At 50.2% G+C, this 25,793-nt stretch overlaps 1 protein-coding gene across 1 annotated transcript in view; it reads right to left on the reverse strand.

The window, feature by feature from the left end:
- The window catches only part of CAPN13 (calpain 13), a 55,169-nt gene that overhangs the window by 6,133 nt on the left and 23,243 nt on the right, over positions 1-25,793 (reverse strand). Inside the window, exons 6-16 of the mRNA XM_068981028.1 lie at positions 25,501-25,575; positions 20,580-20,665; positions 16,039-16,113; positions 13,910-14,058; positions 11,746-11,897; positions 5,561-5,763; positions 4,260-4,296; positions 3,865-3,921; positions 2,178-2,235; positions 2,027-2,085; positions 57-125 (exon numbers count right to left, since the gene is read on the reverse strand). Coding sequence (XP_068837129.1) covers positions 57-125; positions 2,027-2,085; positions 2,178-2,235; positions 3,865-3,921; positions 4,260-4,296; positions 5,561-5,763; positions 11,746-11,897; positions 13,910-14,058; positions 16,039-16,113; positions 20,580-20,665; positions 25,501-25,575 — 1,020 coding nt within the window. The remainder of the gene's footprint in view (positions 1-56; positions 126-2,026; positions 2,086-2,177; positions 2,236-3,864; positions 3,922-4,259; positions 4,297-5,560; positions 5,764-11,745; positions 11,898-13,909; positions 14,059-16,038; positions 16,114-20,579; positions 20,666-25,500; positions 25,576-25,793) is intronic.

Here is a 25,793-nt window from a genome sequence, read left to right on the forward strand (position 1 = left end):
AAATCTGTGCCAACCCAACTGGAATGAACACTCGTCAAAAGAGAACACGCTGGTACCTGGCAGTGGACAATGCGGCTCCACAGCCTTGAAAACTCCTCTTGGTCAAGTCGCCCGTTCACCTTCAGCTGGTGGGGAGTTAAGAGTCAAGCAGTCTTGTGTGCAGTGAGCAGAGGGGCCTCAGGCCTGGAGAGGCTCCATCCATCACCTAGTAACACAGGCGGTCCAGAGTCACCTGGACATGGCCCCACACCAGCTGGCTCTGATGTGTCTAAAAGGGACCTGCCTTAGATTCATTTCACAGGAGAAAACGGGCAATTGGAAGAAGGCAGTCCTGAGAAAGGGGTGCCAATGTCATTGCACCCATGGAAAGAGGTTGAACCCCAAACACAGCCTTCACCAGTTGGGGTGGGGCCCCCTTGTAGAGGGGTGGGAAGCAGCGGAGGGGGGGAGGTCACTGCAACTCCTGAGGCAGGCTGAGAGATGAGCGCATGTGCTAAGTGTGCGGCCTTGGAGGGACCACAATCTGAGTATTAAAGCCGGCCCTGGTCCCTCCATGCTGTATGCTGCGCTTAGCTGCTCAGTCGTGTCCGACTCTGCAACCCCATGAACTGTAGCCCACCAGACTCCTCTGTCCATGGGGATTCTCCAGGCAAGAATACTGGAGTGGATTGCCATACCCTTCTCCAGGGGATATTCCCAACCTGGGGATCGAACCAAGGTCTCCCACATTTCAGGTGGATTCTTTACCATCTGAGCCACCAGGGAAGCCTGGTCCTCCCATACAGACGGTTTAATGAGAACTAATGGAAAGAATGGGTCTCTTTGGCACTGGAGGGGAGATGACGGGTGAGCAGGAGGAAGGGTAGAAAAGGTTGGTCTTCTGTGCCAGGGTCCAACAGACATGACCTCCCCTGGGGTTACCTGCCCTAGGCTGCGGGGCTCCTGAGTGTCATTCTGATTTATGGGCAGGGATGAGCAGTGTCTCTGAGTGATTCTATACAACAGTCAAGAGACAGGGCCTGACTGACGAGTTCATCAAGATGGCTCTTGTTCGACAATGCCCAGCTTCAGGTCCCCAGTAGAGCCTTGTTAAGAGCGAACGAGCTGGGGGATCGGTGACCCCTCAGGGAGACAGTGCACACCGAGGGGAGAGTCGCAAGGTGACCCCTCAGGCCCCACCAGCAGGGAGATGGGGTGGCAGGGGAGAAATGGCTCCCAGGGGAGTGGAAGTCAGGAAGGGAGGTGGGAGATCCTGGGCTTGGGTCCCAGTCCAGCCACCTGTGGCCACGGAACTAGGGCAAGTCACTGCACTGCCCAGCCCAGCCTCATCTGTCAGTGCAACAGAATAGTAATAACAGGGAGTCACTGCTACGCGGACCCAGGGTTTCCTACATTAGTTGGATGGACTGTACAGGCCACAGGGTCGCAAGAGTCGGACACAACTGAGCGACTTTCACTTTGGTGGTTGTTACCTTTATTGAACTGGGGTTTTGTTGAGCAAGGGATTTAAATAGTGGTAAGGAGAGGGGTAGAAGGAAAGAAATTAGGATACTATCCTTCGCTAAGCAGTGAAGAATACTATTAGAACATGGGCTTCGGAGGCTGAAAACTTTAAGTTCAAATTCAGGCACAAATCCTGACTAGCCGTGTGATCTGGGTGAATGACTAAACCTTTCTGAACCCCTGTTTCTTCCATTGTACCATGAGACAATATGTCTTATATCACAGAGATTCTTGCAAGAACTATAAGGGAAAAAATATCAGTACCATCTGTAGTAGACACTTGATATATAGTAAGTGTTGTTGTTGTTGCCTTGGTGGTTCTAGAGAGTTAGTGAGTTAATGCAGAGTCCCCAGAAGCCCAGGCTCTTTGGTGAGCCCTTAGAACCAAGGAAAAAGAGAAAACAGTGAGAGTGAAAAAAGATTCTCTACTGTCCCAGTTAGACCCCTGGGGTTAGCTGATGGAGCAGACAGGCTCTCAGTGCTGGGGAGGCGGTGGGGGGTGGATGGTGACTGCAAAGGATACATCCATCAGAGCCACGATGCTGCGGCACTCGTCCAAGGAGAACGCGTCCCCTGGAGGTCCTGAGCGGAAGAGCAGAAAGGACTGAGAGGTCCGAGAGGGCGCGTTGGCCTGGCGCGGCTGTGGGGATGGGGCCGGGCCAGCAGGTCCTTACCTCTTAGGAATTCCCGGTTGAGAAGGCTCTGAAGCTGCGTAGCATCAATGTCCAGCCCCTGCTCCAAACGATGAAGGGATGCAGGAATCACATCAGTGCCCAGGAACCGAGGGGCAATGCCTGCCTGACTGAAAGCACTGGGATTTCTGAGCACTTAAGTTCCCATCTCACCTTTGTCATGAAGCCTTTTCTTTTCTTTTTGCCCACGCGGCGTGACTTGTGAGATCTCAGTTACCTCACCAGGGACTGAACCCGTGCCCTCAGCAATGAAAGCATGGAATCCTAACCACCAGGGCTCCAGGGAATTCCCATGAAGGCTTGCCTGATTGCTCCAGGCCATAACTCCCTCCCTGAACATCTGCAGTGCTGATCACTCCTGACACTTGATATCTGGTGAGGGTCACCTTGCATTTATCTCTGTATTCATTATTGGGCTGAAAGCAGTGTTTGCTTCTTCCCCATCATACCAGGCACTTGGGAGCCCCTCAGGAGAAGTATTGTTGAATGAATAAATTCAGCCCTGCAGGTGTGTGTCCCCATCTGCTTCCAGAAAGATGGGAGTGAGACAAAACATGGCTACTATGTGTTGTGTGTGTGTGTGTGTGTGGTGAGGAGAGACACACATGCCAGGAATCCAGGCTACGAGAAGCTGCTCTAATTGAGCACATGACTTAGCACTCATCTTCCCAGCCACAGAAGCTAGAAAGGGAGACATCATGGTTTCCCTTGGATAAAAAACAGAAAGCAACAGAGGTTGAGGGGAGAGACGCTCTTCCTGGCTTGAACTCCTGAAGGTGTTAACTGCCTTCCCTTTTCTGCTGGGGACCCTGACCAGCTTTACGGGCAGTGGCTTCCATGATGATTGTATGGAGAAGCAGAGCTGTTCCCCATGCAGGCATTTCTCACACCCAGCCTGGTAACAGTGAGGGCATAATGAGATGTCACCACCCTGGGAAAGCTTGTCTACGGGAGAAGGAGCTGGCGAGAGGGCTTGAGCAGCGGCTCTGCAGAGCACCACGAGGTCAGGGGGAAGAAGATGCCTCCTTGGGGGTCTTCTGGGAACCCATATTTCTGGGGAAGAAGGCCACCTGTCTGACACAGCAAGGGCCCAAGAACTGCCCACCTGTCTTCCCGAGGCCAGCTCGGTGTGTATGGTCATCCGTATGGCTTTCTGTTTCCCACACCGACATGATGACTAATGGTAGGAGGCCCATCGTGTGGAGCCCTTGGCAGCTGTTTTTCTCCTGACAAGTCAAGGATCTTTATAACAGCTTATTAAACCATTAAGAAAATCCCTTGTGCACATAGGTGGCTTGGCAGGAAGAAGGCTAGTGGTGCTTTCTGAAAGCTGGCCATCTCCCAGGAGGAAGGGTGCCAACGGCAGTGGGAGGCGGCAGAGCGGGAGAAGGGAAGATTTCCAGGGGCATTGCCGACGGCTTGTTTAAAGATTTATACATCCCACCCTTCTATAAGGAGCCCCTCCCTTTCAAAACTCTACACTTCACCCCAGATGTCACCCAGTTGGGGTGTCCCACCTCCCCGGATCAGTTCTGGAGGCATCCAGGGAGAGAGGCTGGTCATCTTCCTCTCTAGCCTGGTAAGGACGTGGGAGAGCCTTTCTTTCCTCTCACCTCTTCATCCCTGTCCTAGGCAGGGCCCCTCATGGCCACATTGCTAAGTACAGTACCTGCTGAGCATACTTGTAGAAAATGCTCTGCTGGGAGCCATTTCCTGGAAGACTTGCCTGGATGTAAGGAAGAACAGCCAAGATCAAATTTCTGGGAAAGGGATCCCCTGTCTGATACAGTGAGGGTCCCAGAACCTCCCACTTGGAAATTAGAGGCTTCATCCAGCAACTGGATCAAACCTTTGTGGGGAATAGGAAAATGGAAGCTTGTGGAAGGAAGACGGTTGGGTCCAGCCTGGCCTCTGAAGCCTGGGCTTCTCCCCTCGTGCCTGCCCCCTTGGAGCTGTCACCAGCCCGTTGTGGTGTCTCTCCTTCACTGGTCAGTGGTGAGGCAGAAGGAAGGAGATAGAAGCTCTTGGGGATGGGCCATGACCCACTGAAGGCTGCCAACCTACCTGCAGGGCTATCAGGTTGAGACTGCCATCCAGGTTCCTAGAAAACCAGGGGACAGTGTGACAAGGATGACCAGCTCACTATTCAAAGGAGGCTCATGCTTACATACAGTGGGCACCTCTGGAGACATTGGGCATCTATGCCAAGGACACGCGTGGAGAGTCCTCAGCACAGCGGGCTGTGAAGTGGGCAGTCAGGAGGCAGATGAACATTGTGACCTCATGTCCAGTCTTCAGGGCGGGCCTCCCCTGGCCTTCAAAACATTTAGTAAACTGTTCCTTTCACACCCAAATATGGGTGTTTAGTGACCTCCATTGCCAGGATGGCAAATAAGATTTGTCTTAGGTTCCAACAGTGAGTCGTGGCACAGTGACCGCATGGCATGCTGGACTGAGAAAGCCTCATCTGCACTCAGCTGTGAAGACTGCCCCGGCAGCAGTGATACCTGCCTCGGTGCCCCAGCAGCGAGTGTGCTGTTGGTCCCAGTCTTGACTGCCGACTTGGCAGTGACCCCACATTCTGGCCACATTTCAGGCAACTACCATGCATGCCGTGTACCACCTCCCTGCGTGTTACGGACAGCATTGCTTATTCTTCAATGAGCCCCATCCTTGCCCACCTCCCTGCTTCTACTCATGCTTTTTTCCTCCACCAGAGTCCCTTGGACTACAAGAAGGTCAAACCAGCCAATCCTAGAGGAAATCAACCCTGAATATTCATTGGAAGGACTGATGCTGCATCTGAAGCGCCAATACGTTGGCCACTTGATGCAAAGAGCCAACTCATCAGGAAAGACTCTGATGCTGGGAAAGATTGAAGGTAGGAGAAGGGGACAACAGAGGATGAGATGGTTGGATGACATCACCGACTCGATGGACATGAGTCAGGACAAGCTTTGGAAGATGGGGAAGGACAGGGAAGCCTGGTGTGCTGCAGTCCATGGAGTCGCAAAGAGTCAGACACTATCGGGCAACTGAACAACAGCACTGCCTTCCCCTTTGAAACTCTGAGTTATGTTTTTCTCAAGGACTAGCTCACATGCCATGCCCCCAAGAAGCCTTCGTCTGGCCCTCTTTCCAGAGATGGGTCCCTGCCTGGCTGTCTCCCATGTGACCCTGCCTTCTATCAAACAACATCCCCACCCTCTTTTTCGTCTTGGCATTGGACTTGGCATTGAGTTTCTCCAGAGTGAGGGCTGTGCTGTGTACCCCACTGACACAGTGCATTGCTGTACAGAATGATGTGATGTGTTCTTATAAAATTAAGTAGGATAAAAACGTTTAGAATCCCAGAAGTTCTGTACCTGTCACTGTCTGGCATCTTCAGGAAGATTCGGAGCAAGAATTCAACAGCTTCTCTGCCCTCGGAGACGACCACCACGTAGGTCCCAGGGCTCAGACTGAAGCACTCTGTGAGGTTGCACGTGGTTTCAGACACAATGCCCTTCTCAGCAATCCTGAATTTGGAGAAGAAGGTGGATGGCAATCTGTCTTGGAAGTGCTGGAACTGGAGGAGATGGGATGTCGGTGAGAAATCCCCTATGTCTATGGGCCCCAGCCACTGAGAGAGACCCCCCTCCTCCCAGGCCCCTCACTATCCCTCAGAACAGCCCTACAGGCCCTGAAAAGGGAGAGACAGTTGCTTACCTGAAGTCTCAAAATGCAACAGAGTTCAGACTGTTATTTAATATAGATGCTAACACTGCAATGAATGCGAGGAAATATGACACATGGCTTTACTTCATTAAACCTTACAGCATCCTGGGCTTCTGGGTTTATCGCTCTGCTTATATATAAAGACGAATCCCATGAAAACCAGTGAGATTCTTCCAGTACTAGATTACCTTCGGAGCCCCTAAAGTCCCTTCTCCCTGGGCTCTTTTGCAAAGCACTCTTGGACCCCTGTAGCACTGTGCAGCTGGGGGCCTTTCACTCCCTCCATCTGGTCCTTCCAGTGAAGTCCTGAAATGCCTTCTCACTGGAGAATAATAGGCCCTGATCATTTTGCTTTTATTTCAATATTTGCTTAGAGACAAAACAATAAATATAACGCAGTTCCTATTACTGGATGTCACATACATATTACATAATAAAAACCCCTTACTAAATAAATTTTCCCCAATACGGTTGAGATTGGGATTCCATTTAGAATGAGCACACAGCGTGAAATGACTGCTTGTGAGCTCTGCCTTGGAGGGAAGCAGGGAGACGGGAGAGGTTCTCTGCAGGGGCTGGGGACCAGGCTGGGCTGCACGAGGAGACCATGGTGGCTGCTGAGCAGCAGGGAGCTGGGCTGAGGCTCCACAGTGGTTCTGCTGACAGCAGCAGCAGCCCCAGTAGGTTTGGAGCCTACCTCGCTTGGGCCTTTCTGGCAAAAGCAATGATATCAGTTCTCCAGAGAGTCAGCACTGTTCTGCATGTGTGTGTGTGTATACATAGATGTGTGTGTGCGCAGGTGCAGATGGGGAGGCAGTGTGTGCAGAGGTGTGTGGGCTTTGAGCCTCCTACAATCACAAGACCTGACCCTGTAATTCCAGGGAAGGGGCTCATGCCTTTTCTTTAATCAAGTCCTCATTTCATTCTCCAGCTCTGAGAACTAGAACCCTGACCTGTTTCTTGCACTTGAGTGCTGCCCTTGAAGTCCTTCCCGCAGTTCTAATTTCATGACTGGTATGCTGAGAACCAGAGTCAGACCCTAAATGCAGCTCTGTGGCTGTGCCGCCACTGTGACAGACAGGTCTCCTCGCTGTCTGCAGTCTGCCTGGGCTTCTGTGTGTCCCCTGCTCAGAGACCCTGGTCCCAGCCTCTGTCTCCCTGTCGGGGTACCTCTGGGAGGTCTGGAGGAGGGTCCCTGGACCTGCCAGCAGGCTGCAGTCACTACTCATTGACTGTGGCTCCATCCTGCTCCATCTCTTCTCCCTTCCATCCTCAGTCTGGTCACATGCACCTCCCTTTGGCAACAACAGCACCACAGAGCTCACATCTATTTAAGCAGTCTGAGTGCCTGGGAGGTCAGGTTTCCGAAACTCTGTCTTTCCTTCTCCATCCTTACCCATATTTTGGTCACCTTTCACCCATGCCAAGCCACAATATTTACTGGGGTGGGGGGTGGGGTTGTAGTGGAGGCAGCAGCTAGCAGGAGGGTGGTGGCGGTGATGTTGTAAGAAGGGTTGGAGGACATGCCTTGAGCTTGTATTTGCATTGCATGCATCCTAGCTGTGGTGAGTTTGGGGGCTGAAAAAGAATACAGGAGGCTAAAGATACCCGTTAGTCCTGTCTCTCGTCTTAGAAGGAATCAGCAGTATCAATCTTATCTATCAGGGGCCAAATGTTGAGGATGGTTTCATGGTTGCAGCCTCTCTGGGATGTCAAGCCAGAGAACAACCCAAGGAATCCAGCTTTAGATGAGCGCAGCTGAAATATTTTCTGTGTTGTTGACCTGTTTGGAGGTTCTAAGCTTGTGTCTGTTGCAGGACATAGCAAGACTGAACTGGCAGCCACCGAACAGCGAGAGACACATGGAGGTCAAGGGTGTTGAAAGAGGCACAGCAATAATGACAGACAGCAAGGGCGGTGGCCATACCTGATAGTCGACCTGTGGGAAGAGAAGAAAGGCAGGTTCAGGAACTCAAAACAAAAACCCAAAGGTGAGCAGATCCGAGCAGCCTAGTCCAGGGCTGTGTTCCTTTTTCTTGCACGCCCAGCCTGTTCCCTGGAACACCTGGGAGATGAATGGGGACCATCACTCTTTCCCCATGTGAAGCTGCAAGAAAGGAAAGCCAGCTGCTGTAGAGACCTGAAGGGGAAGGAAATCAAGGGTGGGGGAGGGGTTTGAGGAGAGGAGAGTCTTCCTTTATCATCTCAGCTTGGTTGCTCTTCACAGCAATGATGATAAAATTGAGAGGAAAAGGTAAACGGTGAAGGGGACAGGATCAAGCGCAAATTCTCCAGCTCTGGAGCTCCAATGAGAAGGAAATTTGTTCTGTCAGATTGCTGTAAAGCATGATGGGAGTTTGTTCTAATGTCCCCCACCCCACTGTATCCCAGTGTTTGTAGGGATGTATGTGTGTGTCTGAATGGGGAAATGTCTATGTTCCAGTCTGCCCATGTTGTAGAAGGAAGCACCGAAGATGGAGTCCCATTTTTAAGCCACTTCAGGGTTTACAAAGTACTTCCATGTAATGTATTAGATTGTCACAGTAATCCCAAGCAGAAGGTAGGCTCCTTATTCTATGAGTGTGGAAACTGAGGCTCTGCAGTCTCAGTAGCGGACGTGAGAATAGAGAAAGCTGTGTTGCTTCCTTTTCAATTAATACCCACCACCTCCAGACACTGTATTTCATGTTGGCATGGGTTTCAGTTCTATTCTACTGCTGATCCTCAGCTCCACTTAGGTGTACAGACCATTTGACTTGCCTTCCTCAGACGTCTCTGGAGCTCATGGGTAAGCTGGAAGGGAGGTGGAAAGTCCAGGCTCGGGGAGGATGAAGCTTGTCCACCCTTCCCTTTTTCCTTTCGGTCTTCTCCCTGCCTATTTGCATATCACCCATGTTTGGTATGATGCAAGGCAAAGCCTTGATCCCATAACACTTGGAGGGTCACAAGCCCGTGCCAAGGTGGCAGCCTTGTCCTCACAACACCACTGGAGCCCTGGAGACTTCAAAGCCTAGTTGCTGGCATTAACATGGCCTATTTCTCAGCAGAACCATGGAAGGACCCCACCAGTGTCTCTTGAGATGTCAAGGTCTGGACTGCTCTTTGGTGTTTAGAACCCTCTCAATCAGGATTTTACAAGATCCAGTGGGATCTCCAGGGAGCCTGAGGAGCTCATGGGTCTGCACGTTGTTGTTGTTTAGTCACCAAGTCCTGTCTGACTCTTTTTCGACCCCATGGACTGTAGCCCACCAGGCTCCTCTGTCCATGGGATTTCCCAGCCAAGAATACTGGAGTGAGTTGCCATTTCCTTCTCCAGAGGAACTTCCCGACCCAGGGATCAAAGACATGTCTCCTGCATTGGCAGGCAGATTCTTTACTACTGAGCCACCTGGGAAGCTGAGGTCAGCATGTCTCTTCAGCAAGGTGGGCAGATGAGAAATAAGGCAGCTCTAGTTGAAAAGTAGACAAACAGGCTTGGCAACATTTAGAAAACAGATATGATTACAATCTTGCTCCTGAACGATAAAGACTTCGAGCAAATCAGTAAACACAAGGCTGCTACATTGTCCAAATGACAATAAAAAGTGCACACCCAACTTCTGTGCACTGAGAGCAGCCCCTATATCCTCTCTGGACTTCTCTCATTAGGAAATGGAAGAGTAGGCTGAAATATTTTTAGTAGTCCTGTCTGGTCCTGAACTGTAAAAGTCTACCTGGGTATACCAGATGCCTCATTCCTTCCCAGCCTTTCCCAACTCCTTTTGCTTTGTTTTTCTTGGAGGTGGAGAGCTGGGGGACTTTTAAGTTGAGGGTCCTCTTAGGGGGCACCTGAATAAGTTGGGATCCTTGGCCAAACACAGTGGAAACCAATCTAGGGTGGAGTGAGAAAAAAGTCTTTTATGGAAAGGAAAGTCACAGAATCAACGGGAAATCTAAGGAATGCAACTTGGAAGGTGGGCAGGAATGAAAAGAGGTGGCTACACAGCTGGACACCACCACTGGATCTGACTGCATTGCTGCTTGTGGGCCCAAAGATTTGCTGCAAAGAATCCCTTGGCTGACCCCACACCTTTAGTTACTTTTTCAAGACTCAAGCCCTAGAGTGATCAAGAACATCTGATCGGACAAGCCTGGCCCAACAGTCTACTCTTTTGTATCCAAGGGCTGGGAGAGGCAATATTTGACCTCTTTGCCGCAGTGGGAGACCAAGCCTTGCCTAGTCCCTGCCCACATGGAAAGGGTTCACATGTGCCCAGTGGTGATGAAAAGGACAACTGTCCATGACAGCATCCAAAGATGTTCTTTTGATAGTCTCTGCTGGTTTGAGGTGCCTCAAAAGTATGGTCTTTTGATTTCATGCAACTAGAAGTGAAAATGTGCTCAGAGAGAGCAGGATCCAAAGGGTTCTCCACCTTCTAGAACCAGAAGCATTGTTTTTCTTTGCACTGTGAGCATCACCAGAAAGGCACATGCCTAAGTCCTGCTGAGAGCTTTGGTCCTGGGGCCACAAGTTCTGGTCTCAAGCACACCCCCGTCACCATCTTGCTGCACTTTGGGCAGGACACTCATTCTCCCTGACCTGTGACTTCCACATCTATAAAAGCAGGTGTACTAGGGTTTTTGAGACAATGAATGTGAACATGCTTGGAACTCTGAAGTTCTCTATCAGCAAGGCCTTCCTATTAGAGTGAACCATAGCCAGTACACAAGACTGTTTCAGGACCCAGAAGTTCTGCCTGTCCATGAGGAGGCTGAAGCCCTAGATGTGAATATTGCCTTAGTCTTGGGTAACATTCCTGGGCTCCATCCTAAAGATGCCATAATCAGAGCTCCAGTCACACAGATGATGGGTGTACTGAAGGCCTGAGAGACATCTGGTGCCCAGTTCCCAGATCTGCCATTAACTCTGACAATGTCACTTCACCTCTAACATGGGGACAGAGGATCCCTGCATTGGATGTTGGTGCACTTAGCTATCCATGTTTGTGCAGAGGCTGCAGGGTGTATGCTTTGAGGACCCTTCACTTGATCTTTGGGATGCATTAAATTATTTGGGAAAGGAGAAGGGATCAAAGGTGTCAGATTTTCTTTTGTAACTCCTTTATTTTACATGGAATTTTAAAAAAATGAATACCCTGATCATCTACTCACAGTTAGGGTGTGTGCAGGTGAGTATGAGTAGGTGAGGAGAGGAGATGACCCCTTCAGAGCTGAAGGGCTGGCTGGGAGAGGCATGAGAGGGGAGGGGAGAGGAGGTTGGGTAGAGAGGAAGACCTGGCCTCGGATGAGTGGCCAAGCAGATGCTTGTAAGCCAACCATGGAACTTTCACCAGACTTTAGTTTCAGCATGAGAGAAAAATGTACCTCCCAGATGTATACCCAGGACTGTTTTTTTTCCTTAAACTCCTCCCAGAGTGTAACCAATGATCCTCAAACATTCCTGGGTATACGCAGTCTCCAGAGAGCTCATTACAATGCAGACTTTCAGGCTCTGTCCAGGGGGATTGACTGGGACTCAGCAGGTTGGAGGGTGGTCCTGGGAATACGCACTGTTGCAACAGCTGGCCTTGGACCAGATTACTTTTTGAGGAACAAGCATTAGAGCCACCAGCGTACCAGGAAACTGTGACAAGTGACAAGGACAGGAGGTGTGTCCCATTGTACTCTTCTGTCTCAGGATTTCCCTGCAAATTTATAGACTTGAACCCGGTGAACTCAATTGCCCTTTGGGTTTTATCTCTGAGTCTGTTGCCGAGTGAAATTTCCCAGGCTAGTCAGTTGCTTTCTCCACCCAAGGTGTGTGGAAATGTCCCCAAAGGGCACGCCTTGAAACATACTGCCTTACCTTGAACACCTCATACTTCACTGGAAATGTCCTGTCTTTTGCCTTTATATTTTGTGGCCCAATGTTGAAGGACATGATGACATTGTTGTTTTCCATGCTGTCTGGCACAGAGAAGGTGTATTGCATGCCCCTCTGGTATCCTGCATGAAGAATAGCAGAGATTTGACCTCAGCTTGTCCCTGGGGTTCTGGGATGGAACCATGACCACTTCAGAGAGCCAAGCCCAGTTCAGTGGGTTGTGGAAGAAATTCTGCATTTGAAGACCTAAGACCAGGGTTCCAGTCCCCATCGTTACTAGTTGTGGCACAAGCTGCTTTATTTTGTGAGCCTTAGTCTCTTCTTAAAAACAAGGAGGGAAAGTATAGTTCCTATGTGGTGAAAATGTTTCTTCCACTGTAAAATGGAGGGCTATTTTTATAAAGTTCCCTGGTGCATGGTAAAGAATTCACCTGTCAATGCAGGAAATGTGGGTTCGATCCCTGGATTTGGGAAGATTCCCTGGAGAAGGAAATGGCAATCTACTCCAGTACTCTCAGCTAGGAAATCTCACGGACAGAGAAGCCAGGTGGGCTACAGTCCATGGGGTCGCAAAGAGTCAGACATGACTTGGTGACTAAACATAAACAATTTTTGTTAAAGTGGGATTCCCGAGGCCTCAGGTATGCATGAGCTTATGCACTGGTGACAACCATGGAGCCGTGAAATGATGTCAAACCCTCAAGCACACATGGAGACAGAGGAAGGGAGGCTGAGAGATGTCAATTCATAGAACTCTGCTACCCGAGTGTCCTCACCAAAGCCAGAGGGAGACCACTAATGTGAAAACCATGAGATTCAAATGCGTGGGAGATAACATATGAAAAATGAATGAAGATAAATCAAGAGAGAGATGAATTAGTAAACATCAGAAGGTTAAGGCACAATTGGGAACTCTGAAAGGCAAAGAGGGAAGACATACATGACCATCACAGTTGTCAGCTTTTTTGTGAGGATCTAAGGTGATGCACCCAGGTGCGCTTAGCAGCACAGAGCCGGTGCTGTTGGCTGCCGCCCTGCCCTCTCTCCCTTGTAAGGAATTACTAACAATGGCACCAATGTATAATTCTGGCTAGTTCCTCGACCTGCACTATATTTAGGGAAGAGGGCTTTAGCCCCACAGTTGGGTAGGTGGAGCTCAGGAAGATTAAATCAGTCAACCTGCTGCCTAAGAGTGACTCAGTGACTTCTCAGAATCTGCCCATGGCCTCCTGGTGACTAGCTTCTCTGACCAGCAGAGTGAAAAGACTGGGGGAGGGTGGGTGGTGAGATCATTCAAACACACTATACTTGGCAGACTGGTGCCAAGGAGAGGGGATGCGCATGTCGAGGTGCAAGGGCGCACACACACACACACACACACACACACACACACAAATACATTGTTTGCATAGCCTTTACTATCCAGGGTGTGTAATCACACTCAGGTTCATCTTCAGAGGGTGATATTTCACTCATCCATGTCAGAAAAGGGGAGCCGAGGCAAGTGAGAGTATGTCACTTACTCCCTTAAAATCTCATCAATAAAATTCATCTTCCAGGAGCCCAAAGACAGGCTCTGAGGCGCCCACCTCTTGGACCTCAGTACAGTGCTGCAGCCTGCAGGTACCAGTCAACATCAACCAACAGGGGCAGGAGTATGCTCCCTGGTGCCTGGATGGGGCTTTGTGGCTTCCAGGGGCAGACAGAGATGACTAATTCCACTGGGAACAGTTAGGGAGACTGAGGACAGAGAGACCAGAGCCACAAAGCCAACCTGTGGCAAAGACAATGGTTGAACCCAGGGCCTGACACATGTCCAGTGTTCTTCTCACAGCCCTCCCAAAGTCCTGGATAATCACTGAAGTGCAGTGGGCCCATTCTAGTCCTGGGAGGTGGTGGAGGTTAGCAGAAGGGCTGTGGGAAAGCAAGAAGCCAGGGGAGACACATCTGAGAGCCTCCCACCCACCCCCTCCAGCAATCATTTCTCCTGGAGAAACACAGCTGTCCCTTTGGGCTGACAAAGTCCTCCCCTTCTTTAGGCTGATGGTCTAGAATCAAGGGCCACTGAGAGCTTAAGCCAGGACAGGGCAAGAGCTGGCAGCTTCTCACCTGGTAGAATAATTACTGTCATAGCTACCTTCAGTGTTTCCTGGAATTAGGTGGTCCTTAAACGTCATTTGGGACCATCTTTCATGGAGCATGCTTCCATGGTCCAGGCTGATTGGAACTTGGTTACATATAAACAGGCCGAAGAAGTTATCTCGGAAATCTTGACATGACATCCTGTTATAAACAGAGACACATCGCTTTAGTGACCATTTGTTTGTTCCTTGGGTGGAGGTTCCCATCACTTTACTGTCCCTTTGCCTGTCAACTACAGTGTCCATTGATTTACCACTATCCTACCCAAAGACCAGAACCCCATTCTGGTTCATTTGTGGGCAAATGCCCTTCTGATTTCTCCTGGGAGGACAAGTGAAAGTGAAAGTCACTCAGTCGTGTCCGACTCTTTGCGACCCCATGGAATACTCCATGGAATTCTCCAGGCCAGAATACTGGACTAGGTAGCTGTTCCCTTCTCCAGGGGATCTTCCCAACCCAGGGATCCAACCCAGGTCTCCCACATTGCAGGCAGATTCTTTACCAGCTGAGCCACCAGGGAAGCCCAAGGACACAGTCAAATTACGGGTTCTGTAGGCCCCTTTCCTGGCCAGCAAGATGGCTGTCAGTCTCTTTCTGTCCTGGGTCCTACACTGTGCTAATAAAGTCACTTTTCCATAGGCCCTTTGCCAAATGCTCTATTGAAGTCTTGTGCTGGTGTGTGCTCAATCTCTCTGCCATGTCCAACTCTTTGTGACCCCATGGACTGTGGCTCGCCAGGCTCCTCTGTCCATGGGATTTTCCAGGCAAGAATACCGGAAGGGGTTACCATTTCCTTCTTCAGGGGATCTTCCCGACATAGGGATGGAACCCATATATCCTGTGTCCCCTGCATCTCAGGTGGAGTCTTTACCACTGAGCCATCTGGGAAGCCCTTATCAGAATACAATGGACTCAACACCTAAAATCATGCCTCTGATTAAAGTTGCAAGGCTGAAAATATTTTTCCTTCTAATTTATATTTGTCCCTCTGATTCTCAATTACTTAGACCTAGTCTCTTTTTCACACATGCTAAATTTTATTTAGATATGTCACTGAAAAAACTAGACAATTCATCAAAGAAATGTCCATCTTATCCTTTACAATGTGAGCGTAGGGCTGAGGATGTTTTTCAAATTTTTTAAAATAAAAAAAATTTTAATGTTGTATTAAGGTATAACTTGTTAACAAATTTCCAATAGTTTCAGGTGGACAGCAAAGGGACTCAGCCATATATATACACGTATCCATTGTCCCCCAACTCCCCTCCAACACCCAGCCTGCCACGTAACACTGAGCAGAGTTCCATGTGCTATACAGTAGGTCTTTGCTGGCTATCCATTTTGGATACAGCAGTGTGTACATGACCTTCTCAAACTTCCTAACTATCCCTTGCCCCTGGCAACCATAAAGGTCATTCTCTAAGTCTGTGAGCCTCTTTCTGTTTGTAAGTTCACTGTATCATTTCTTTTTAGATTCCACATACAAGGGATGTCATATATTTCTCCTTCTCTGTCTGACTTAACTTCACTCAGTATGACATTCTCCAGGTCCATCCATGTTTCTGCAAATGGCGTTATTTCATTCTTTTTAATGGCTGAGTCATATTCCATTGTATATAGGTACTACATCTTCTTTATCTGACGATATGTTTTAAAGCATCTAGTCTTACATAGCTGCTGAGTTATGACACTGACATCTTACTCTGAACTCTAGAGAGAGGGCTGGGAGGTTAACCTCAAGTCGCTCTTTTATGATTCATGCCAGGAAAGACTGTGGCACTCCAGGGTTCCAAAAAGATGCCAAAGAATTTACACGCCTGATAACCATGTATCCTGGTTGCCAGGAAACTGCTGATTTCAAAGCTTTAGTGCTAATATTCCTTTTCACCGTTAACATCTGCTGCAAGTTCTAATATTTCAGAGCTGAAAGGCCTTTCACGCAAAGAGAGAATACACAATATCCTTTTCAAAGCTTTGGTGTCTTGGTGGAGAAAATAAGCTCCTTCTATATAGGTCTCTGCAAAGCTAATCCTCATTCTCACAAAAGTTTAGGGAAAGGGTGGGGATTGAGGGTTTGGGCAATGGTTAAAGATTTAAAATATGATAATAATAATAAAGTACCAAAACTCGCCATTGTCCTTATCCTCATACAGCTGGCTTTTCCGTTGGTCGTGGGTTTCCTGCCACTCTGGAGACCTGGGCATGGAGAGACAGACCATAGGATGAGACCTCCTAGGAGGTTTCATTTCAACCACACGTGCCCTGACAGGGGCCCTTTGCACGGGCCTTCAGAAGTTTCCAGGTGCGAGTGGACAGTGTTACTCTACCTGACGATTCTTTCTATGCTGATAGCTTCTACACTGTCCCCAGCCTTATCCTCTTTCCTGAGCTTTAGAAGGATACATGCTATGCTTCATCCCTTGTCTCCACCAGAGCCCCACCATGACCTTGAAATCAACCTATTCCAAACGGTACTCACCCAGTCTTCTCCTATTGCCCAAGGGAGAACATGAAGGGTTATTCTCTCTTGTACCCTCCACGTCCAAGCCATCACCAAATATTAATGATGCATTGATTCTACCTTTTAAACCCCTATCAAAACCATCCAATTGTTTCCATCCTTATTGCTGTGTTCAAGAACCCTCATCTCCCTCGTGGACTGGCCTCCCAGAACTCAGCCCTGCCCACTTTCCTATTCATTCTCCACACCTCCAATCAAAATGATCTTTTTAAAGCAGAAGTCTGATTATGGCAGTTCCATAAACACATGAAGCACTGCTCCACTTCTCTCAGGATGAAGTTCAAACTCTGAAACAGAACTTGACCTCTGCCCACCTCTCCAGCTTTACCTGAGCAGCGATCTGTTCTCCCTGCCCTTGAACTATACACTCCAACAATAATGAATATCTTTGTTTCTTAGAAATGCTGGTCTGTTTGGCGGCCGTGGCAGCACCCAACCTCCGCCCCACCTTGGCCTTCACCATGATGCTCCCTCTGCCTGGAATACTCCTCCTCCTTTCAGTCCTGAAGCCCAATAACTTCTATTCATTTTTCCTCCTAAAAGTTACTTCTGCTGGGAAACCTGCCTTGTCCCCTGTGGTGCCCCTCCTTTGAGCCCGCACAGCACACTGTACCACTCCTGTCCCAGCACTTAGCACCCTCTGATACTAGTGCCTGTATATTTCTTGTTGTCCCTCATTAGCCTCCAAGGTCCATGAGATCAGTGACATTGCTCAGCATTGCATAGCATCATCCAACATAGGGCTTGAACACATGCCTTGGCATATAGTAGAAGAAGTGAAGTGAAGTGAAGTGACTCAGTCGTGTCCGACTCTTTGCGACCCCAAGGACTGTAGCCTACCAGGTTCCTCCATCCATGGGATTCTCCAGGCAAGGATACTTGAGTGGGTTGCCATTTCCTTCTCCAGGGGAACTTCCCGACCCAGGGATCGAACCCAGGTCTCCCGCATTGTAGGTGGACACTTCATCCTCTGAGCCACAAGGGAAGCTGTCTATATTTCTTTGAGCCCCTTTTTCATGGGTGTGGGGTGGGGAGAGGAAAGAATACTGGAGTGGGCTGCCATTTCCTCCTCCAGCAGATCTTCCCGACCCAGGGATTGAACCCGGGTCTCCCGCATTGTTGGCGGACACTTCATCCTCTGAGCCACAAGGGAAGCTGTCTAGATTCTTTGAGCTCCTTTTTTTTGCTGGGGTGGGGGGTGGGAGAGAGGAAAGAATACTGGAGTGGGCTGCCATTCCCTTCTCCAGCAGATCTTCCCGACCCAGGGATTCAACCCGGGTCTCCCGCATTGTAGGCAGACGCTTTACCTTCTGAGCCACCAGGAAAGTTATATAGTAGAATGCCATAGTTTTTTCCTGGTTTAATAAACAATTAAAGCTGTCTGCTTCATTGGGATGATGCATTCCAGAAGCTAGTCCTAGGGTCTACAGTGAAGGATACTCTTATAGACAGAAGGGAGTAGCTGTCCCTTCCTTTCCAGCCTGCTCCTCAAAGCAGAGGCATGCTTATAGGAGATGAGCCCCATAGGCACAAAAGTGCAATGAGATGTTTCTCTGGGAGTAACTTGCAGGGTGGGGCTGGGTCACCTCTGAGACAGGAGAGCAAGGCAGGGACCACTCCGGCTTCTGGCTGCAGGCTGAGCCAGTCAGATGTGTTATTGTAAAATGGTAATTTTATAATTGAGTGATAATTACATTTTCTGCAGTGTGTAAAGGAAAATAAATGTAGTGTAAATCAATACGCTATTGATTCATGCAAGTTTGCCTTTAAGTGTGTGTGACTGAAATTTCCATTATGGTTGAGATTAGACCATCCACTCTCCAGTTCTTAAAAACTAGGGAGGTAATTGACCAGCGCACGGGGAAAGTGAGGATGCAGCCATGCCACTTCCTTCCAGCCTGGTCATTGGTAGGGGATTGTGAACCTCAGCCCTCAGTCATGATCCACCAGAGAAGGTGTGGTGGGCTCCACCCCCATTCCTGCTCTGCACACTTCTCTGCCCTGTTCAAAGGCCTTCATGAACCCCAGGACTCTAGGGCACAAATCTAAACTTCTCAGCAGGCACCAGGCTCCCTGGCTCCAGGGTGTGACACGTCTTTCTCGTTCCACTGCCCCAGGCCAGCTTCCTGGCTCTTAACACACTACCAATAAATGTGTCTAGGCACAGCAGCTGACACTTCCCTCCTGCCTAGGGATCGCTTTCAAAGTGAGTTATACCTTTTTTTTTTTTTTTGGTTGAACTCCATTCAATGCCATCCATCCATCCCTGAACAGACCTGCCTGTGGGAAGCTTTTCTTCCCTCATCTCTGGGGTCCCTAGTTGCCTTCACTGGCCATTTGATCTCTAGCACAGAGACTGTGGCCAGAACATCAGCTCGTGTGAATTTCTTGCTTCTTTCACTCAAGGAGGATGTACTGCAGACACCTTCCCTTCCTCTACTCCTGCTGTCATGGCCAGCCCCGGTTAGGGATCCCAGCTAATCTGATTGCCCCGGCCACAGTGGGCAGCTTGGAGTGATGATTGGGAAGGTGGGGGGAGGGACTTGGTAGCGCCATGGATACCCCTGGGGAAGAAGAAAAGAACAGAGGTACAGTAAAAGGAGGGAGGGCAGCAGGGAGCAAAAATGCTGTCCAGTGGTTCGTGGTTTTGCAAGTTCATTCCCCTTCTGTTGGGGGAGGGGGGACTAGCTGCCCCTTTTTCAGAGGGTATCTGAGATCACAACAGGTTTACTCTAAGTCAGGTTACCTATTTCCTCTCTCGACCTTTCTCACGTTACTACCCTCCAGCCCCACTTGTGTAGGCACCTCAGCTGTTGGGGCTCACACAGGATCCCGGGACCCATACAGGATCACACACCACTCAGCCTGGGGCACAGGGGTCAGGACGGGGACAGGAGCAACGCTGGCCTTTGCCTCCGGACACGCTTCTCCCCACACTGATGCTCAGGGCTTGTTGGGGCCTGTTCTCTTGTTTGCCTGAATGCTTTGCGTTTCCTTTCGGATCGTCTCTTCCTTGTGCTAAGCTGCCTTGGCCTCTGGACTCTGTCCATGGACCTAACACAGGTCCTCAGTGGCCTGTGGATGGGCTGGGCCTCACTGGAGGAGAGGAGCCGAGAGGAGCCCGTCTGTCGTGGCTGGCCCTCCATCCCTGCTCAGGACTGCCGTGTCATTCTTAGCAAAGGGGTGGGGACCAGGAGTCAGTCCTCCTGGCAGCTGGGAAAGGCCAGCCCAGCTCCCCAGGAACCACAGACCACACAGGAGGGGGCCCACTGGTCAGCTGGGCCAGCGAGCAGCTGCCTGGAACACAGCCACAACTAAGACCCACTTCCCCCCGTCACTCCCACCACCAGCAAGGTGCGTCTGGACTGATAGGGCAGGAGAGACAACACAGGTGGACCAAGTCAAAAAATCAGCCAGATCTGTGCCTCAGTTTGCCAATCCCCCTCTGCTGCTGCCAAGTCACTTCAGTCGTGTCCGACTCTGTGCGACCCCATAGACGGGAGCCCACCAGGCTCCCCCGCCCCTGGGATTCTCCAGGCAAGGACACTGGAGTGGGTTGCCATTTTCTTCTCCAACGCATGAAAATGAAAAGTGAAAGTGAAGTCGCTCAGTCGTATCCGACTCTTAGCAACCCCATGGACTGCAGCCTACCAGGCTCCTCCGTCCATGGGAGGATATTCCAGGCAAGAGTACTGGAGTGGGGTGCCATTGCTTCCATCCTGATGACATAGCACCATCAGGACCTGAATCCCATGGGATCCTTTTATGGGCTGAGGTTCCTGCTCTCCATCTCTGTCTGCCAAGTAGAACCCAGCGTCTGCCCTGCCCCACCCCTTCTAATTTTTTACTTTTTCTAGGCAGTGTATGAGTTCACTGCTCTGGCGTACCCACTGGAAGACAGACACTGTCTCTTGTCCCACAGCTCCCATCCCGCAGTGTACTTAGTACAGAGTACACAGTAGGTGTCTACATGATGCCTGGTAAGTGGCATCATGGGAGCGTGTGATGGATGGACAGTGCCACACAGGTGTGAGCTGGATAGGCTCGCAGGGAGCTCCACCTGCTGCCCTCGTGGGCCAGGGTGCTCTCTGAACACCAGGTGTCCATGAAGGAGAGAGAGAGAGGTTTCCAGAAGCCATACCAGTCGCTCCAGCGCCCTCTCCATTCAGTCTTGCCCCAGGGGTTCCACAGGCGGATAAGATACTCCCAGCTCCTCCTGTACTCAATCTGCAAAGAACAGAAACGGTAAACTGTCAGTGTTCTCCAGCAAAAGTTGGCAGAAAGGATATGAATGCAGCTGCTTTTCACTTCCAAGGACTAATTTAACTTCTGACCTCATTTGGCTGCAGCCAGAAGAAAAAATGGAAAGGAAAAAAAAATCAATGCTTCTGCCCGTGTGGAGCTGGAATGAGATCGAGAAGCAAATGGTCCTTTTTTTTTCTGCGCAGCACCTTGAAGGCAGGTGCGGCTTCCTCATTCCATAAGACTGCATCCTAAAGCCTGCACCAGCTGAGACTGCCTGGCAGACAAACACTGAGGATGCTGCTGCCACGGCTGCAGAGGGGAGATCTTTATGGGTCCCTAGCCTCCTCCACATCTTGTTGCAGCTGGCATCTCTATTCCACAGAAATAGCTGCTTCCTGGCTGGCAGCCCCTTGGGAGCTGTGCTGGGGTCTCCACAGCACTGTCCTGAGCAAGGCCAATAGAGGAGGCTGATCTGAGCAGGAAGAGGACTGCCTGGGAATTGAGCCCTCCCCCAGCCTGCAGTTGGGGCGGGGGGCAGAGTGGGGGCTGCACCTGGCTCTGGCAGCCTGTCTCTGTGGGGCATCTCCTGAGTACTCTGAAATTTCCTTCCTTCCTGGGGGTGGGGGTGGGGGGGGTGGGGGGGGTGGTAGAGGTGGAAGGGGTCACATCATTATCCCTCCTAGATACCGAGGTCAGCAAACCACTGAGGCCAGAGGGCAGGACTGTTTGTTGCAAAGTTAAAACAATCACAACCCTTTGAACCTAAGTTCCTGGATCCAGGAGGCCTCTGCCTGGGAAGAGGAATTAAAGCATGATTGAATTGCAGCCGTGATATTGATCGGTGTTAATGCTGTCGGAAGAGACAGAGGGGTGAAGAAGGGGAGGATTTGTTCACTGATTCCAGGTCAGAGGAGAAAGTCCTGAGTGGAATATTCCCATGTGGGAAAGAAACATGTGTGGAGGCAGGCCCAGAGCCAGGCCTGACTGAGCGTGTGATGTGTGCTGTAGCCTTCAATCCTCCCAGGTAAATGTTCATGTAACCCCTGTCTTGCAGAAGTGGAGAAGGAGCATCGGAGAAGTTAAGCAACTTTCCCAAGGCCACAGTGAGTGGCACAGGAGGAATTCTGATCCTCACCACGGTCAGTCTCCAAAGCCCAGGCTCTTAATTTTGAAATTGGGAGTGGAGAAAGGATACAGCTGCTCCAGGGCCCAGCTCATTCTGGGATGTGGCTGAGACTTTGACCTTGCATGGAAACCCTGGGCGAGCATGTGATTACCGAAAGGGTGGTGCCATGAAGGAGCCAGGGGCTTCCCTCGTGGCTCAGATGGTAAAGAATCTGCCTGCAAGGCAGGAGGCCCGAGTTCAATCCCTGAGTGGGGAAGACCCCCTGGAGAAGAGTATGGCAACCCATTCCAGAATTTTTGCCTGGAGAATTCCATGGACAGAGGAGCCTGGTGGGCTACAGTCTACAGGGCTGCAGAGTCGGACACGACTGAGCAACTAACACACATACATGAGAGAGCAATGGGGTCAGAGAAGGTCACATGAACCGAGCTTGGGTACAGTTCTTTTCTGTCCACTTCTGTCTGGCTGACACTGCAGGGGAAGGTACTCTGACTTTTAATGCCACATGAGATGGGGGTTGCCCTTCTATGCCCCATCCCCTGGGGCCCCAGGGTTTGTACATGGTATATTACTAACCGCCAGCATATGATGGAGCCCATGGAACAGGGATGTGAGAAACAATCTTCTGGTGGTCCAAAAAGCTTAATAAGCCACCCTCAGTGCCTAAGGGACAGTCAGGGGCTCAGGCAGGCACAGGAGAAGAGCAGCCAGTGACTGGAAGGGGCTGAGGCAGCGCTAAATGACGCGTGCAGAGAAACACACATCCCCTTGCCCCGGGAAGTCACCGACCCAGCTAGGTGCATAGTAAAAAATGCCAATTTCATTTATCTTCCTGTCTGTGTCCCGCCCAGAGGGAGGATGAGCAGATTAAAAAGCATGTTGCATTTATGGGCTGGTTTAATCTTAGCACTTGTGGTCAGAGTTGTAAGCCCCTCTTTCTAGAGGAAGAATCTTTAATCAAGTTCTTGGGTCCTTGTCTGACTGTGTTTCTTCTTTCTGACAGGGCTCTGTTATCACATGGGCCTTGGCCAAGTGGTTCATGGGTCACCTTCAAGGCCAAGGTCACGGCTGCATCTGAGAATGGGCGAGCTTTCTTGCATTACTCTCCTGGCTACTGACTGTACCCTGACCCTGGTCAGATCTCTCAGAAAGGGAGCCACTGGGAAGAGGTGATCCAGGTCATCTCTCCTGGATAATAATTCCTTGAAAGTATCCTCTTGAATGTGAGTTCCATAGGTGGTTAATAGTGACTCCTAGAGAAAATTGTTTCATGGCTAACGGTACATTAAAACCAAGCTGCACTTATGTTGTTAATACAGGCCTTCTCAGAGCCTTTAAATGCTAACATCCAAATACTGCCTTCGCAGAGTATCTCACCAGGCTGGCACTGCTGAGAGCACATGTTGGGAAGTGTTAGTAGCCACAGAACAGCAGGAATGGCGGGAATGGACCATGCAGGACACACGGTCTTCATCACCTACTGTCACAGGAGAATGTCCTATTCAGACTGCTCAATGCATTGTAAGAACCACTCAAAGCATGTGCTGTGGGGGAAAAACATCAGGGCCATGAGCAGCAGCATCAGGAGCCCAAACCCCAGCTAAACCCACACTTGGACTCCCCAGTTTGCCTCCCTGAGCTTGCCCTAGAAGTTTACTTGGCTACTCTGTCACTGCTATCCCCAGGCCCAGCCTCGGCAGGACTCACATTCCACAGCCATCTGGACCTCTTGATACACAAAGTGCCTTCTCCTCGGTGTTCAGAGGAGAAACAGAGGCTATCTCAATGTATTTAAGGGCCTTGCCAGGAATGGCCGGCACATCACACAGGTACCACGGCTCTTTCCTTCCAGGCCCAGCAGAGATGTCACTCATTGATCACAGCTCTCTTTTCCAAGTATGGAAGCAGAGCCAAAGTCTTGTCGACACAGTTATCTAGGCAGCAGTGCCAGCATCAAGGCTGGCACACGAGAAAGCCAATTTGCTCTCCCTAGCCTAGACTTGTCCATATCTGGGATGGGGAGCTTTGGGGGAGCAGAGCATCCATCCGTGGTCAGATGTGATAACAGTACTGTCTGTCTCCACTGAGAATTCAGAGAAGGGCGTGGCCAGTTCCAGATGAAGTGCATCGGAGCCGTTGGGACTGGGATCTTCTGTGGCCTGGGTTTGTCAGGGCCTCTTCCTTGCTTCTGAGAAATATTTGAGCTCCTCACATACATTCTATGATGGAGGATCCATGATGTCATTTTCACAGGCCAAGAACAAATGCATTGATTCACGCAGGCAAGTGCCCACATCCATTGATCCAAGAGCATCTATTAGGTGCCTACTATCCTCCAGGTGCTGTGCAGAGGAAGCATTTTGGTCCTGATTTCCTTAGGGAGGTAGGCAGGGGGGCAGGAGACAGAAGGTATTGCCTCTGTTTTGCAGATTGGAACATTCACCCAAACACAAAACAGTGAAGCAACTGGCCTTTGGTCAATGGACAAGAGAGACAGTTTGGCACAGGGAAGGGAGATACGAGAAACAAGCCAGAAATAGAAGCTGAGGCTTTGCATTCCTTGCTCCATAAATACATGTGAAAAATGGACCCTGGGGTTTGTAACTCTGTCTCTTGGGCCCTAGAAAACATTATCAGACCTCAAGAGCTGTGAGAAATACAGGGATCATGGTGGGGGTAGCATTTGTGGGAAATCATCACAAGACCAGGAAGGACGTTCCCTGCATGTCTGCGTGATGAGCATAGATGGGAACTAAGGAGACGTGATGTCTGAGCCCAGCCCCTGCAAGCAGCTATGCAACCCTGATCTTCCCCCCTCAGCCCTTGGCTTCTCATTTATGAATGAAGGAGGCTGGACTTAAGTCATGTTTTCCAGAATAAATGTTACTGCACACACTGGTGACATGCATTTTTGTCCAACCCAAGTCGGTTGTTGCACTGGGGAGAAAGACTGTCCCCCAGGAGCCACCCTCCCCTCTTTTGTGGGAATAAAGTTCTAGCTGGGCATATGGTGGCCCTACCAGGTATGTTTTCCAGATACCCCTGGGCCTTGGGGTGGCCCGATTAGGTCCAGACTCATGGGATCTGAGAGGTGTGTGCCTGCACTGACACATGCCTTCCAGATGGGTGTGTTAAGTGTCCCTAGCCTCTTTCTCCTCCCCAGGCTGGGAGATGAGCAGACTGGAGGCAGCTGTCCTGGACTCACAGGTAGAAGCCCCATGTTACAGATGGCAGAGCCACCTACCAGCTCTGGAATCACCTGCTCACCTGAGGCATGAACTTGATCTTGTTTGAGCCCCTACATTTTGGAGAGTCTTTGTCATAGTTAAGTTGGTATGTAGCAAATAAAACCCTTTCGGGACAAACTCTCCTCCAAAGTCAATTGGGTAGCTATTCTGCTTTCTTCTGGGGCTAATCCCCCAACCTGGCTAGACACTCAGCCTCTCTGAGGACATTTAAGGAGAGTAGATCTCTAGTTGGGGGGTGGGTGTCCCTGATGGATGGTGATACCAGACACCAGAACTTTTGGACCAATAGAGGGAATGAGGTTGTCCATGACAGGCCTGGGCAAAGCAGAGGCAAGAGTGATCAGTACCCGTTTCAGCTTTGCTGGGCTCACCTTGGCATGCGATTCTGATTCCTGTTTAGGGGAGCAAGAACCCTGGGGCACCGTGTCCACAGGGAGCCTTACCTGCTCAGCGCCAGTCACCGTGTAGGCATGCCGGCTCACCAGTCCATTTGCCATCCTCACGGACTCGCTTATGGGCTTCAAAGGAGGGAAGAAGACCAAGCAGTAAGCACTCATGTGTTCTTCAAAAAAAACCCCAGAAAAGCACAATCACTTAGCAGCTGAGCCGGGGCTAGATGACAAGCCTCCCACTGACTCACGCTGGAATGCCATGTGTTCCTGGATCTCTTTCCTAGAGCGGCGGAGTTTGAAGGCTGTAGGGTGTCTGAGGCCCCAGGACTTCATACCTCAGGTGA

The sequence above is a fragment of the Capricornis sumatraensis genome, chromosome 1 (assembly GCF_032405125.1).
Source record: "Capricornis sumatraensis isolate serow.1 chromosome 1, serow.2, whole genome shotgun sequence".
Taxonomy (NCBI): Eukaryota; Metazoa; Chordata; class Mammalia; order Artiodactyla; family Bovidae; genus Capricornis; species Capricornis sumatraensis.